This window comes from Anopheles stephensi, chromosome 2 (genome assembly GCF_013141755.1).
Source record: "Anopheles stephensi strain Indian chromosome 2, UCI_ANSTEP_V1.0, whole genome shotgun sequence".
Classification (NCBI taxonomy): domain Eukaryota; kingdom Metazoa; phylum Arthropoda; class Insecta; order Diptera; family Culicidae; genus Anopheles; species Anopheles stephensi.
The window spans coordinates 71,411,075-71,427,769 of record NC_050202.1 but is presented as its reverse complement, the minus strand read 5'-3'; the positions used below and the strand labels follow the sequence as shown (position 1 = coordinate 71,427,769).

General features: G+C 44.9%; 1 protein-coding gene across 7 annotated transcripts in view; it reads left to right on the top strand.

Moving 5' to 3' along the window:
* The window catches only part of LOC118504640, a 132,508-nt gene extending 115,873 nt beyond the window's left edge, over nucleotides 1-16,635 (top strand). For 3 of the 7 annotated variants that reach the window (XM_036039365.1, XM_036039363.1, XM_036039364.1), the window contains 4 exons: nucleotides 8,028-11,063; nucleotides 11,134-11,324; nucleotides 11,702-12,001; nucleotides 12,436-13,845. In XM_036039365.1, the coding sequence (XP_035895258.1) occupies nucleotides 8,028-11,063; nucleotides 11,134-11,324; nucleotides 11,702-12,001; nucleotides 12,436-12,589 (3,681 nt within the window). In that variant the 3' untranslated portion in view covers nucleotides 12,590-13,845. Of the gene's footprint in view, nucleotides 1-8,027; nucleotides 11,064-11,133; nucleotides 11,325-11,701; nucleotides 12,002-12,435 lie in introns of all 7 variants that reach the window. The other 4 variants (XR_004905327.1, XR_004905326.1, XR_004905325.1 and 1 more) reach the window with 4 other exon arrangements.
* Nucleotides 16,636-16,695: the final 60 nt, after the last annotated feature.

The following is a 16,695-nucleotide window of genomic DNA, read 5'->3' as shown; positions in this document are numbered from 1 at the left end:
CAAAGGCACATTAGCGTTATCGATACCGAGAGTCGGCCATATCGAACCGGGGGCAGAACCATTGGCTACAGAACGCACGCTTATAATAATAATTCGGTTGGCACAGCACAATTTTCCCTCTTTAGGGGTTTGGTTTATTTTTCGCCACCCTCTCGCCCGGATCCGGGACGCTGAATTTCCTAACGTTCCACTTTCATTACACCACTGCATTCCACACTGTGGTCTGTGATTATGTTGTTGCGAGTCGGAAAAACGGACCCCTGGCAATATTTTCACCGACGCGGCTGATCATAATTTCATGATACGGGTTTCGTACCCGCTGAAAGGATATCCCGCTTGCGAAAGTGGGACTGCAAAGGTGAGGGTTGTCGTGCCACAACTACCACAACACCAAACTGTGTGACCTCCTCACTGCGATTACTCGGGGAACCGCATCCTTACCGTGAAGGGAGTTTTTTTTACTGCAAAAAGAGTGTGTTAATGTAAAATCCTATTACATTTGCCAGTGCTTAGGCAAGCAACGCGAGCAAGGCAAAAAAAGGCAACCTGGTTGTACTTGTTTAAAAATAAACCAAAGGAAAATGGGAGAGGAAAAAAAGGGACTGACTGCTCCATTTTGGGGATGCTTCGATTTTTTTTAGCTACCGAAGGACCAATGAATATTTCGGTTAGGTCACTTTACGGCTGATGGTAGGACGCGAAGGACGGAGCTCAACCCGACAAGGTTAAAAAGGGAAGAAATCTCTATCCAAAAACCGAACCGGTGATAAAAATTTTACGCTAAATCAACGGACACCGGGCAGCCTTGAAGCCTTACAGTCTTGAAGCCCGAGCGTAGCCGATAATCATAATGAAGGGACGAGTGATCCTCTTGGTGTGATACCGGGATAATAATTACACCCAGTCACCTTTTTGACTAAACCACTTGAAATTTAGCCGAAAGGTGAGCCTTATCTTTGCCTCGAGACTGAGTCCTTTGACGGAAAATCACTAAACGGTCGGAGCCTCGGCACGGTGTTTTTGCTGCTCACTGCTTAAAGTCCTAACAGCAACATCGGGCACGAACATCGGGCCGTGACTCTTAATCCAACCGAAAACGGGGGAGCGAGGGCGGACCAGTGATTTGATTTCTTGATTTCCAGCACCAAAGTCAAAGCAAAAGTCAAAGTCTGTCCGTTGGACTGTAGTCTTCAGCTCGCTTATCTCGTCACCATTTAGTTTTGATCCTGATCCCCCACCTAAATGCCATCTATTTTGATTGCCCGGCTCTCTCTCTCTCTCTCTCTCTCTCTCTCTCTCTCGCTCTCGCTCTGTCTTGTCGGTCCTTTGCTCACTCATCATCGTCGCCACCGGGTCGGAGCATCGTTTGAAGCATTTATTTATGTCCCAAGTGGCTAGCGAGAGAAGGAAAGAGTGGTGAGAACGGGTGACAGAGCCAGCAGCAGCAGCAGTAATCTCTTTTCGAGGACATTCCTGTAATGATCCATTTCCTTCCCGTGAACAGCGTACACGGCGTCGGACACCCGGTTCGGTATCATTAACATGGCTCAGTGAAGGACTCGCCGACGAGGCCGGCCTCGAAACTGACAACGGCTAACGTCACGCTTCGGTATGGTTCCGTGCCCGTTTCGATGCTTTCTGAACCACCAGCTCGGGGTGGAATGCGTTCCACCGTTCCACAGCCATTTCCTAACCTCAACCACACGCTTGTAGAGTCTATTGTTTAAAGCTCGGGTTTTTTTTTATACCGAAGGCCGAGGCGTGTTCGTCTAGCACTGTGTGTGTGTTAACGTTATTTAGCCAACCGACCGGTGTATGCTTTCTGATATCAGATTATGTCATTTCACATCCACTTGAGTTCCCGTCCGAACGCATACAGAGAGGAAGCATTAAACGGGGCTGAGGCGTGCGTGGCCGAGTGGCAAGCTAAAATAACTGGATTTCCGAACCATTTCATTCATAATCTTCAAATTTATGATAATTGACCATTTTTAAGCACTGCCATTTTGACCCATGCCGCCCATTCGGTGTGGGGCTGGGAGTTCCGTTTGAAACTTTGCTTGAAAAGGTGTGTTGATTGCTGCCGGGGTCGCAGTGGGCTGGGGGTACGGTACAAAGCGGAAGTCGTTATCGGTCGACTGATTCAGGAAGTTCGGACGTTTTTGCTAGCCTTCGCTACATATAGATTACGAGCCTATTCAGGAGTCCGGTCAAGAGCAACAATTGAAGCTGTTAATAAATACTTAATGAACACCCTTTTTCTAAAAAGGATGCTCGGATGTGGTAGACTGGCAGGGCGTTGGAATGGTAATGTTAAGCCTTTGTGTAGAGCGTGATTGAGCGCTGATGGGCAAAAATGAAGTGCAAAGTTTAAACAACTGTTTTAATGCTTTTGAAATTGAAATGGAAGCATCTAATTTATCCCTAGAAGCAACTTCATTTTTTATTTAAATTTTAGTTATTTCTTATCCATCTATCACGCGTTGCAACGTTTGTCCAAAACCGCTCAATTTACTTACGTTTGAATTGTAAAAACAATTTGCAATCGAATCACACCGCTTTGTACCGCTACTTTACGGTGGTTTTACCCCATTCGCAATATGTTCCGGCAAAGAACGAACGATTGTACGGCCACGAAATAAACTTGTGACATTTGTGAGTCCAAACAAAACTATGTTTTGTAATCGCATCATGCCAATTTTCTTCTTGCTCAAGTTTGCAGTAATTCGCTTTCGTTGGGCTCTGAACGGACAACAAAAAAAAGGGTTTTGGGTTTCTTCTTGGCCAAAAACGGATGTTTAGCTCTTGGGCTCTTAGAACCTTGAGCCATTTTGAGCGTTCTTCACTAGCACCGGGGATTGAGCTGCGGGGGAAGCGTCAGAGATGTTTATGGCTCGTTTCGTTCAAAGGACATCTGTCGACACAGATATGAAAACACACAGTCACACACACATTCCGACACGATTGCGTCCAACTGTCGGTCGCCACAGTCGTACAGTTGTCATATTTGCATCGATTATGAAAAGCGTTCTTTAGTTGGGAAAACATTCGCCAGGGCGGGCGGAGCTTAGTTTGAGGCTTTAGAAGAGCTTTTACAAGAAATATAAACATCGTTCGTACACGGAGAACATGTAAAGGAGCACAAGAGTGGATAAGAATGGAATGGTTACGAAATGAATTCCAAACATTGAACCGGCATTGCTCAACTGCCCTTACTCATCTGTAGGCCTCCGTTGCGAGCCCATCTCGAGGACGTAGAGTAGTCAGCACAAGCGTAAACATAAAGCACTAATTTCTTGTGTCTTCATTTCTATAGTTGCAAGGACCCTTCTTGCTTAGCTTGTCCTTCACTAATATGTCTTTTTATGGGTGAAACCTTCCCTAGCCTAGGCATCGTATCTGATGGAACGAATTTTGCAAACATTCCGGTTTACATTGGCGAACGGTTGGGATAGAAATGGCGAACCAGAAAGGAAGTGCAGCATGTTTTGTCGCCTTTAATAATTCCGTGCTTATGTTTGGTTAGCTTAAACATCAATATTGAGACATGCCATTATTGCATACCATGCCGCGTGTATGGGATGGGGCGGGAGAAAAACAACAGGGAATATTACCATCTGCGTATGACGGGAATTTGAGGCCTTCAGTTTCCTAGGAAATTTAATCGAAATATCGTCAGGAAAATTTCAGAAAATTGCCCCACAACTACACTGTATTAATCACATGCTCTCATTGAATATCAAGCTAAAATAAGAGTTTTCGTTATATTAATTCGTCTTTTCTGGCTTACACAACTTATTGATACTACGTAGTTGGATAGTAAATTCTCACTGCGGTAGAACGTCTCGGATGGGATTTGAATCCCAGCCCTGATGTGTGGAGTCTGGCAACGCCTTGCTTATTAATTAAATTGTAGTACAACCAATTATTTAACAATTGCATTGTACAAATATATTATAAATTATACCAACTTCTTCATCAACCAAATGGAGGCGCCTGGTTGCTGCTAAAGTATAAACTTTTAAAAATTAATAGTTGCATTGCTGACTGAAGAAATTACTTTGTAAATAATGATTTCTTTAATTTTAGTTTTTTAAATTCCTTTGCAAAAGTTACAATTTTTAATGTATATATTTTGATATAAAAAATAAAACATTTTACTAGGGAAGTACTCTATATTTTAAACCTTCAGTATTTGATGGATGGTTCTTGATTTTCTTCATTTTTGAATTTAAAATTGTAACCTAAATATCATTATAGATTATATAACAAATAAAAAAAATCAGACTTATTTCACTTTGATGGAGGCGCCTGGTTGCTGACAAAAAAGGTGTCAAAAATAAACGGTAGAATTTTTAATTTGAGAAACTTATTTTTATGCACTCTTGAATTTCTTTTGCAAAATATGCCCAGCAAAATTATTAGGACGACAGCATATTTTTAACTATGATTATTCTATGGATAATAAAAAAAAAATCATAAAAACCCACATGAAACATCGCAAAGAAAATGTTTTCTCTTAGCATTATATACTCACACGCATTTAAAATGTGTTATCTTCCAAACTTTTTTTACCACATGTCAAGAGATAAGACGAACCGCACTCGAGCAGGCCCGAAAACATGAGAAAAAAAGCTAAACTTGATAAAAAAAAAAGCTAAACTTGATAAAAACTTCCGTGCTGGCCTCCCGTCTTATCTGCAGACCGTCGAAAGATTAACGTTATAATATGCACGAGTTTCTGGACCATTTAGTAAATGCCATAAGGAAAAAATACGGATAGGGGAAGAGAAAACAGGAAAGGCGAGACAGGAGGCTCAGTTCTATACCTAGCCTGGATAATCGGGATAATCACATTCAGGCGATGGAGAAAAAAAAACCGGAATGGGAAATTTTATCGCACAATGAGTACTGATGCAGGATGCGGTACGCTAAAACCTCACGTACCAAACCAGAGTGTGCTGGCGAGTATTATTCCTAGGCACTTTATAAGCACACACACACATACACACTAGAGGCTGTTCACGCAAATCCCTTCGAATGCTGATAGCACAAATGGGAGAGGAGGAAAGAAAAAAAAAACAAAATTTCCACGCAACATTGAAGAGAAGAGTTAAAAAAACAGGGGGTTGGAAATGTTTTGCTGCAGAGGGTTAACAACTCACCGACTTTTCCTTCCTTCCTGTGCGTATCATACACACCTACACACTTTCGACAGGTGTCGTTTTATCCTAGCTGGCAGTTTGGAGAGAGTGGATGATGCTAAAGGATGATAAAAATTCATCACCACTGGCACAACCGGCAACGCAACCCGGTCCAGCCTGAGGGAAAAAAGCTCATCATACCGGAGCAACAGTGACGATAGGAGCAGCTGGCGGGCAATCATCAGCAACCCCCGTAGCTGGATGATAAAAAGCTTCGTCGCTCGCAGCGGCAATTGGGCCACAACAGCACACAACAGATTGGCGTAGTGAAGTGTAAAGCGCGTAAAGCACAGCGGGCACCGGGTTCATAAGAACAAATGTGTACCGGATAAGGATAAGGCTAGCTAATACATACCAGTGCCGGTGTCGATAGGGCTGCACCGAAAACTTGCTCGTGTGCCTTAGCCTCCGGAGCCAAGTCGACGTGGGGCAGATAACTTGTACAGCCGAAGTTACTCCTCCTGCTGCTGCTGTCGTTGCGGTGCGCTGGGTAACTTTTTCCATGGCTCGCCTGCAATTTGGAGTTCTTAACAGTACCCGGTAGGAAGTGTCTTGAGTATGGCTGGTCCTGCAGAAAAGGCTGCCAAGCAATACCCGCAGGGTGTTAGATCTTTCCTAGGGTGACACCAGCAGCCGTTACCGGCACAAACGACCGCGTCTAGATAAGGCCACACACACACCGACAACAGGAAATAATAGTTTCTGGTGGCATTCGAGAGTTGGTAACGAGCGTTCGTTGCCACAACAACAACAGCAGGCCCGCCGACCGAACAACTTGCAAACAGATCACACCGATATGTGTCAGCAGGCTGGCCTGGCTGGCTTAACGAGAACCCGCGAAAATGTAGCTTCTTTGCTTACTGAAACTCCGCCCGGAAAGTTTTTAACCAAAGCCAGCAAAAGAAGTTCATCTCAAACTGCTGGTGAGGCCAAGTGACGCCAACTGTTTGTCCGCGAATGGAGAAAGAGAGAGAGAGAGAGAGAGAGAGAGAGAGTCCCAACGAACGCACTGAGTTTTTCCGCTTTTCGTACGTTATGAAAACAGCCTCCACGGAACAGAAAGCCTCGAAAGTGTAATGCTAATGAGGGTGCTTCCGTTGCAATGTTTCCACACACACGGAATGCAGCTCCCGTAGTGAAAGTTATGCAATGGTTACTTTTCGGCAATTCAAAACTTTCCCTACACATGCACATTATTCTCACACACACAATCACCCAACCCGAAAAGGGGAAAGTTTTGATGGGAACTATCACCACCGCCACTACCACACATCACATTGTGGATGCACATTGCACTTTTCGCTTTGCTTGAGTCGCGATCGTCCCAGACAAATACGGAGCTAATGTTTGGTTTACTTTAGACAATATCATTCCGTTCCGGCCTGTCATAACGATAAAACTGGTACAATTGATAGTGTTACCGGATACATTGCAAGCGGGGTTATCATTTGTCCTACCCGGTGGACTACAAATGAGAGGAAATGAGTTTCATCAACTTTGCGAAAATTATTTAATGCCAAGATTCGATGTCAGTTATATAATTTAAGGTATTTTTTTTTAAATTAGCTTCACAGTAGGACATTTTTAAGCCTAAAATTATTGAAGCGTGAAATCCCATGAAATTTATTGAAAAACTCCCTAAAAGGTCATTTTAGTAAATTCTTCTTTAACTTTACTACTTCATAGGGTTTTTTTTTTTTTAAAGAGCGGTATGAATCGTGACTCTTATCCCATGTGAGCCTCAAACTTAAATGTTTTTACAGGGTGGATTTTCTAATGTCCTGCCCAGGATATCAGGCTGCTCAGGCTTATCAATTGATTAATTAAAAAGATTAATTTTTATAACTTTAAATTATAATTAATTATAATAGATTATAAGATTGTAATCCCCATTTATATTTACATTTATTATGCTTTTTTCGAGCTAGAAAAAAATATTACTCACAAGTTTAAAGAATCGTATGGACATTAACAAGAATCAGTTGCAATTATATTGCAATTCACGGGCCTTAAATCATCATTTGAATATGTTTGATAGGCCGAAGCCATGTTAGCTTAATTATACTTTCAACTTTCCCATCATAAACAAGGTATAAGCTTAAATTTAGAAATTATTCACATTCACCCTTTGCTTTCGAATCCATCAATATCGTCCAATTCAAGGAATAAAATAATGAAACTCGATCAATTATTCCAATCACTAGAAAGCTGACAAAATATTCCAATATCCGTAAAAAGTTTTCTAATTCCTGCTGCAAAAAGGGGCCCCCCGTTTCTGAGAATAATGTAAAATGCAATTAAATGTGTTGCGTTTTTGTTGTTGTTGGGCGTCAACCTGGAAATGCTTGCAGTCGTTACAGCGCCACTGACAGTGTGAGCCACATCGAAAAGATCAACAACGTGTTGGAAAAATAGAGCGAGAAAAAACGGGGCCAAAATGAACAAAAACCGACGAGCAGAACGAACTGCGCACAAAGTACTTTGGTGACTGTATTTTCCCTCCGGGGGACTCCATTTTGCCAGAATAAAAACCACTTTACCTGGAGAAAAGTTTTATTTTGTGCTGAATACGGCGAGCTGAGGCGCACGAGGTATCCCATCGATGGAGCGCAGTTTGTCATTATTTAAATAGACGGCTCACGCGATTCCGGGATTTGGTTTGACGTATGATTCTTCGACGAAACTATTGCATTCGATGGACACTTTCTGCACAGTTTTTGGGGACAGTTTTTCCGGGAACTCCGGGAGCAATCAACAATTTTCCGCTTCATCTACGTGCACATTTCTAATGGAGTTTTGTTTCGTCCGTTCGTTTCTTCACAGTGTTATCCGACGAAATCGCAACCACCAGCATCACATCCGCCACAGTTGCCCCCACAGCCGGTCCAGCAAAAGCTGACGGCGCAAGCACCGAGCACCACCACAGCGCCCACCCCCTACCGGACGGACTATGAACTGTCCGGGTCGTATGTGTCGCTCGAGTGTCCCTCGCCGCCCGGTCCACCCGCTTGCGGACCCGAGGGCCGACGGGGCGATCCGCAGGCTCGCCTTGCGAACTATCTGCGCACGCTGTACAACGAGCTAGCTTTAAAGGAACCGGTACTGCCGAGCTGGGTGCACCCGGTCGCACCCGGCGTCCTCTGTCCGGCCCGACTCGAGCCCGAGCTCCGTCTGCACATACACTCGCACGGGCTGAATGAAGCGATCGCCGTCGACCAGATCCTGACACCGGTCCAAACCAAAGATGGTCCGTTCCTGGAAGCGCCACGCCGTGTACTGATCGAGTGTCCCCCGTGGGTGACGCGTGGTGCACTCGCCCTTCGCATCCTACATGGCTGGAGCCGTGAACCACCGTGGCCTCCGCGAGGTCAACCCGTAGCGCTGGCTCTATTCCTACCGTTGGCCGAGCTGCGAGGAACGATTGCGAACTACATCGGCAAGGAGCTGTTGCCACGCGGACCTCCGAATCCGTTCGCCAGCGGGTTCGGTGGGTTCAGTGCGGCTTGGAACTCACTCGAGGCACTCAAGGGCAAACTGTTGATCGTGCTGGACGGGTACGATGTGCAGTGCAAAACGCGCAAAAGCAAAACCATGCCAAAGGACGTGATCGATCTGCTGGAGGGTCGTCTATTTCCGGAAGCTCGCGTCATACTGATCAGCGTGACGGCGTCCTGTACCGAGCTGCTCCCACTGATGCAGCGACATATCACCTTCGAGGGGCTGGTTTGGGGTCGTTCGGTGTCCCTGCTCGGTGGCGGTCAGTGGGGCGCTCCAACGCGACTCATCGACACCGTACAGTCCTGCCGACATCTGCGAAACATTGCTCGAACCACGCTGGGCTGTTTGGCGATAGCGGCCATTTACGAATCATCGGGCGGTGAACTCCCGACCGACGAGTTGGATGTGATCGCGTCGGTGTTTAACTGTGTGGCGGCGAATTCTTCTCACACGCAAGTTACAGAGCTGGGACGATTGGCACTGTTTTGTCTGAAGACGAAACGTTCCACGGTGACGTCGGCTGAGTTGAAGATGTACTGTTCCTCACCGGAAACGAACATCGCGGGGTGTTTGGATCGGGCTCAGCTATTTGGCCGCACGTCGAAACGGAAGTCCGAATACTACTATACCATCATATGTCCTGGGTTGGCGGAGTTCCTCGCGGCAAACTACATCGTATCGCTAGCGAACAGACCAGGTTTGTTGGCGGCAGAAATTGCCGGACTGGCGGTGGGTGATGAAGTGGAGCCGGAAATTCTGAAGGTGCTCAACTTCTCGATGGCACTGCTCGGAGCCCGCGCTCATCTGCTGCTTTCCAAGCTAACTCCTCTGTGGTTGAGTCCTCAGACGATCTTCTCACTAGCGCTGGCCGGTGGTGAAACGGAAGCGAACCTGACGGCACTCTGTGAAATGCTGGGCATTTCCAAGTCACCGCCAGTACCGCCGCTCGAAGCGAAACCGATCTGGGTGTCGATCAAGTCTACGCTGTCCGAGTTGCAGGGCTGGGGCCTTGCGTTCAAGAGTCCAACCTGCACGCTGAAGAACCTCGAGCTGGTGTACCAGATGGAGAAGAACCTGCTGCTAGAGTCACGCAACGTGATGGACATCTTCCTGGATGCGCTGTCCAAGAACGAAAGCGTCACGACGCTACGCATCACGTCACTGATCGAGAACGAGGTGCGAGACTCGGACATTAACTATCTGGCAAGTTGCATATCGAAAGCGTTGCTTAAGCCACGGCTCGAAAGCTTCGAACTTATCCTCACGCTGCTCGAAGAGGATCCACCCATCCTGAAGCTGCAGTCCGTAGTGACGGCGCTCTGTCGTACGATTCCGCGTCAACCGAAGCTTAGCAACCTTTCACTCGATCTCGGTCTCTGCACCTCGCAGCTGGTGCAGATCTGTGCGACGCTCGAGAAGTGTCCGCACGTCACCCGGCTCTCGTTGCCTCATTTGCGCTGTGAACGGGGAGCTGTAGGAGCACTGGCCGCATTGCTCACTGTACGGCCTCTATCATACCTGGGACTTCCTTCGAGCTGGGGTGCCCGTGACGATCCACCGTCGTCCAGCGGAGTTAGCATGGGGTCTGGATCGGGCAGTAGTAGCGGCAATTCTGGTCTCATCAAACAGTCCTCCCTAACCGGAGCTCCCTCGCCACGTTCATATCCGGCCGGAATCTTCTCGTCATTGCCGCGAGGTGTTCTAAGCTCCACCGCCAACATGGGCCGATCGGCCACACTTCCCCGGCAACCGATGGAAGGACCTCCGGACAAACGTAGCACAGACTCGGTCATATCGCGCACCTGGTATCCAACGCCAGCCTGCGATGGTGGACCGCACAATTCTGGCACTCTGCACGAACTGCTGCTAGCCGCCCGCGAAACCTACTCTCGACTGCATGGACTGGATCTTAGCAAGGCGCAACTTTCGCTCGAAGACTCAATGTGTTTGGGCGAGACGGTGCGGGTGTCTACGACGCTCCACTCGATCAAGCTCGAGGGTGCGTCCCGGTTGAGCGAAATCCTACCGACCGTACTGGGCGCGAGTGAGTCACCGAGCCTGCAGATGATGAGCCTCGGGTCGCCTCGGATCGCTCTCGAAGATGCCGCCGTCGGAATGTCGGCACGTGCCTTGGGCAGCTGCATTACACTGCGACTGCTCAGCCTGGACGGTTGGAGCTTTAGGATAGAGAACGTGGGAACGCTTGCTTCGGTGCGTGGTTTCCTGTCGCTTACGTCGGTCCGTGAGCTGGGCCTCAACAACTGTCGAATGAACATGTCCATGTTCAAGAGTGATGTGCCGGTACAGTCCGGTGCGTACGAGTGCCGTTCCGTAGTCAACTTGAAGCTAGCCGGTGCCCAGGTGAGTAAATCGGAGATCTTGAAGGGGGAGGGAGTGTTACTTACTTCTCGCCTGGTTTCTATTGTTGCAGATAATCTTCGCCGATCATCTCTCGATGAAGGGCCCACACATGTTGCCGTATCTGGTGGGCTTTGTGAATCTACGCGAACTGGATCTTTCTGCACCATCGAGGACGGGCTTCGGTAGCACAAGCACGACGCCACTCATCCTTTCCGATAAGGACATCGTAGGTTTCTTCAACACGCTCAACAATCATTTCAGGTGCGTTTACGTAGTTTTTTACTGATTATTAGTAGCTTAGGGTAAGATCGTTCAACCGTATATCAACAACATTCTGGCCTACTTTTCGATTAAACTTGGAAACTGTTGAAGTCTTGAAGACTCTGTTGAAGACTTGGAATCTGTTGGCATAACTTTGCGTTACTCTCAGGATAGACCAATATCACCAACGATGGTATTATCTTTTGGAGCAAAGGCATAGACATATATTCAAGAATATAAGCTCCACTGCATTGATTGCCAGGAATCCTCTTTAAACTAGGAGATTAATTTGAGATGTCTATGAGACCTTATATCTAGTTCCAATCACATAATGTTTTATTTTATTCTATCTCCCGAAAATTTTTCCCATTTTCCAGCCATCTAAACACGCTGAAAATGTGCAACTGGATCATTCACCTGGACGAAGCCGCCCGAACGCTCAAGTCCGTCGCGAAGCTGCTCAAATCCAGCCCGCTCAGTCACATCAAGCTGGACAGTGTGGTGGTGATGGATCGACCGAAAAAGCAACGCATCGAGCCACAGTTCCTGCACGCCTTTCTGGCCAACTTGCCGCTGCTACGGTGGCTCGGTATTACGCTGCACGGGCTAAACGAGGACCAGATAACGACGCTCGGCAATTACTGTGGCGATATGCGCGGTATGGAGATTGATGTGAGGTAAGTGCGGGACGAGCATACCCATCTAATCCGTCAGATGCGTGATAATAACTCTTCAGCCGACCCATTTGACATTTGAGAGATCCACTTGAGCTGCACCAAAGTGTAGTTGCTTCGTGTACGAGCCCTTGACGGTTTCTTTTTCTGACCTCTTAACAGACACTTTAAATTACAATGCAGCTTTTAGCGTTTCGTAATGAATGTTTCCATCCCACCTTGGCCAACATGACACTTGGCAAGTCCTTGAAAAGGAGAGACGAGTTGAAGATAAAAATCACAACCACAACAAGGTGTTTATGACTTCAGGCTTCAAGGCATCCTGTCCCCATTTCAATGGTTCTTCAAGATTTTTTTTCGCTCCCCCGTCTATCAATAACTCCAGTTCTCAATTGTAATGTCACCTTCCTTTTCTTCCAACTCTCGCCTCGCTTCAGGTTATCCGATTCGACGATCGAAAACGCACGGCTGATGACGAGCAGCCTCGGTATGGACGGCAAGTTCGACATACGTGTCTCGACGTTCGGCACCTCGAACAGCATACTGATCCACATCGAGAAAACTTCGACGAAAAGTTTATCCCGCAAATAATAGCAAGGAGAGGCGACCGAACGATTTATGCGTCACTGACTGGGGAAAAGATGGGGATGGATTACTAGGATGGATTAGTAACAGAACCTACCCCCCTTCAAAACGGTAAGAATCGGCTCCGTTGTGCTGGCGTGGAGAGCTGTACGTAAAGAAACAATCTGCAACTCCAAATATTGGGAAGGAATCACTTCCTAGGCCGGTGGCGATGAGTGAGGCTCACATCCCGAGTCCTAAGCGCTACTCGTGTAGGCTGTTCTCCGATTTTTATATCACTCTCTCTCTCTCTCTCTCTCTCTACGTATATCTGTCTCACATCTTCTCTCGTACACTATCAAACTATAGCTCTCCCTTCGCTCTCCCTTTCCCCTTCTCTCTCTCTCTCACTTGCTGTTAATAGTGATCCTTTCTGTCGTACCGTAAAGGATCGTGTTTTGCTGCTATAGGTGTTATGTGCAAGCTGTGTCATAGTGCGTTAAGGCTTATCGAAACACGTGTTTCCCTTGCTGTTGCGGATTAAGTAAACTGGTTCGAAGCCGGCCGAATCGGACCCACCGTCCGGTTGCACTGATTAAAAGTAAAGTCAACAGAGCTGTTTTCAGTACCCAGGACCAGTACGACTGTTGCTGCTAACGGAGATGTTCGAAGGGGAGAAATCCAACTTACTCAAACATCACGCACTTCCGACTATGTGTACTTGTTTAAATTAAATTCCCTTCGCTAGTAAATGCAACAAAGAAGCCCTCTCTCCCCCACACATTTGCTTCTGGCCACTGTTTGATATTTGAAGCTCGTATCGTTCTTTGTTAAGCGAGCACGGGTTTTTCTTTATACGGGAAGGATTTATATGCCAATATGGATATTAATATTTTAATTAAAAAATCCGTTTCTATAGCAAAACAAAAACCCATTAGTAACAAAAAAAAGTTCAAACAAAAGAGCAAAAGGAAAACCATTTTAAAATACTTTCTGTTCACTGTTTTTATAATAAAAGATCAGAAATGGATGAGAACAAACAAACAAAAAAGGTTCGATCGGATACACAGAAAAGAGAAGATAAAAACGCTGAACACCGATATGGTTAATGTTAATTATTTCCGGTACCCAAACAAAAAAAAACCGCGTGTGTGCGTGTGTATACCTTTCCCTTCACTCGAAACGGTTTCTCTTCCGGTTCTCCTTTTTCCTGTCGAGCGCTTTAAGAGCAACGCAATGTTCTCTCCCCTTTTTCCCATTTTCCATTCAAAAAAAAAAAAAAATATATAAAAGTAAACCTCCCAAACGTGAAACAAAAAACACGATAAAGTACCAAAATGAAGAAAAAAAACAGGAAGAAGACGGAAGAAAAGGGGAGAGATAAAACGCATAGTACATCATGTAGTAGAAAGAAGACAATATTGAACATATATGATAATGCAGATGCATGTGTGTTGAACCATATGAATATAAAATATTCATTTATTTTACGCGTTTTGTTAATGCTATTTATATACAAAGCAAAGGTGGACATGGAAGTAGAGTGAGAGAGAAGAGGGGAAAGAAAGAGAAGAGAAGAGAGGAGATATAAGAAGAAAAAAGCAGAAAAGAACAAAAAAAAAGAAACAAAATACACAATAGAATTAAGAGTGAGCTATATATACTGTATTTGTGGCTTGTTGCTGTTTATTAATGTCCTTCATCCCTTGTGTGTATTGTACACTTCTAGCCACGTGAGCAACAGGAGTGATCGGAAAAAAAACGGAGATGGAAGAACGAAAATTCTACTAGATAGGCTTATTGATAGGAAAATGTTGTGTAAATGCTTTCCCGGCACGTACGTGTGGGAAGACAGAGAGTTGCTTGCACAGTGACCTTCTGCTGGAAGGTGGAAAAGATGGTTGGCTTTGCCTCCACGCTTCCATGTGACATTTGTACATTAGCATTTTATTCGCCGGGAAGGCGAGAATGTTCCGTGTTGATGTTTAACCCACGGTGGAAGAAGAAATGGGTATATAGAACGATCGTATAGATATAAGGAAGTATGATACTCGATCTATCGCCTACAACAACATGGCCACTGATTGGGATAGCGAGAGAGAGAGAGAGGCAGAGTGCATATTATATGGACACGTTTGTATTTTAAGAACAGATCATATTTTAAGACATCGTAGAAAGTATTCTAAACTAGCGAAACGGGCGGCAGTGTTTGCCAAGAACACGCCACCATTGCGATTGCGAAAACAAATGGAAATGGCGCGCGCACTGAAGAATTTAAATTGACAGTTGTACAGTAGCGCGTGGTGTTTGAGGAAGGGAAGTATTATTTATCACCCAGTTGGACGATACTGATTTGTGGCCGATAGTTTATGCAGAGTCCGTTGATGTATGGATTTGTTATTTAAAGCGCAAGTATTTATCACGCACCTTTTTTGTTTGTATCTTTTATCCTATAAGGTTAGCTTTTGCTATGTATGCTTTTGCCTGTAAGTAGAGGCTAATTGGTGGTTAACGGTGGTTTAAAAGCAGGAAAGTTTTTTACTGTTGGTTTAGAGTGTTAGGGGCATTTCGGTTGTATAGAGCATTCTCTTTATCGCCTGTGTTAGTGAAAGAGATTATATATTACAAACCATTTTTCCACGTTGCAGTTTCACTGTAAAATGTGTAAATTTTCTCTCAACACGTAAAAGTCCACTTTTACACACATTAAATCTTCCACAAAAAACAACAAATAATCGTGTCCTCTATCGACTCTGTCACCAATCAATGTTTACCAGTGTCTACGTAAATGATCTAAACTCCTCTAAACATATTCTCTATTCATTGGAAGAAAGCAGAGCACGCAGTTGATTCATTTGTTTACAGGTTTATAAACTTCTATGGTTTGTGAATTGCATAGCTAAAGGCAGTATTGGGGACTGTGTTCACAAAACGCCCAAATCGATGCAATCCGCATGACAAGCTAGTTGGTTTGTATTGTGACTCCTTTAATTTTTTTAAATTATTTTTAAAACTGCTGGTTAATTGCAAAGAGATATTCTATGTAAAAACTTAATTTAGGCAAAATTCAACGTCTGATCACAGTCTTTGCTGTATATCTTTGCTCATAGAAGATTGCTCATATCCTTAACTTATCAAAGTGAGTAGTAACGAGTTGTGTGTCCTGTGTAACTTAGGTCCCAACTTGCTCATTTGCGGAGGCGAAACCATTGTATGGCTCAAAAAAGAGCTTCATCTCAGGCTAGCTCACCTTAGAGAGTTGTTGCAGTACATCACTATTCTTGCAATGAGGCAATGCAATGGCAATGAGGAAGCCTTTTTATTACTATTTTTTGTCCTGATTTAAAATAGAATTTTTAATTCTAAATCGCTGCTTTCTTTCCTTTCCTGCCACTAATCATACTTTCTTTCGGTCACAAACACTACCACACTACTGATAGACCGGTGCCGGAAAAGATTTAGAGCATATAAGAAAAAAAACGGAAACAGATAAAATGTCAATGTGATTCACTATAACTGCATTTAAGACTTACCACTGAGGGGCGAGGGCGCTGAGTATCTAAGTGTTTAAAAAAACTTATAATGGCTGACTCACTCCTTCCACTCACTCACTCACTCACTCACTCACTCACTCACTCACTTGCAATGGTTTAAGCACTATTGTTGAAATAAAACTATTAACTGCATGAAAATATTTTTCATGACACGTACGAACAGACCTATGTCAGCTAACTCACCCAAACCCCTTGTTCAATACTCTACTACACGAGACCGGCCGTCAGGACACGATGTACTAAACAGAACTAAAATAAATGGAAAAACCAATGAAGCAACCGAAAACTGAAAGCTACGAGGAAGATGTATGTTGAAACTGATTTTAAAATAAATATTATGAAAATGAAATGGACGACTTGCGGAACTACACTGAAACACACCAAGTGGATAGGCTTAAGATATATAGGATCGTAAGCAAGTGCTAAATGTGCCCACTGCTACCCTTCCTAAGACGATTGCTCTCAACTCTCAGCACGGTTCGGTTAGATAATCTTGGAGGGAAAAGAGAGAGAGATAGAGAGAGAGAGAGAGAAGAATCGATTTAAGAAATGTGTTTGTTTGTGTGTGCGTGTGTGTAA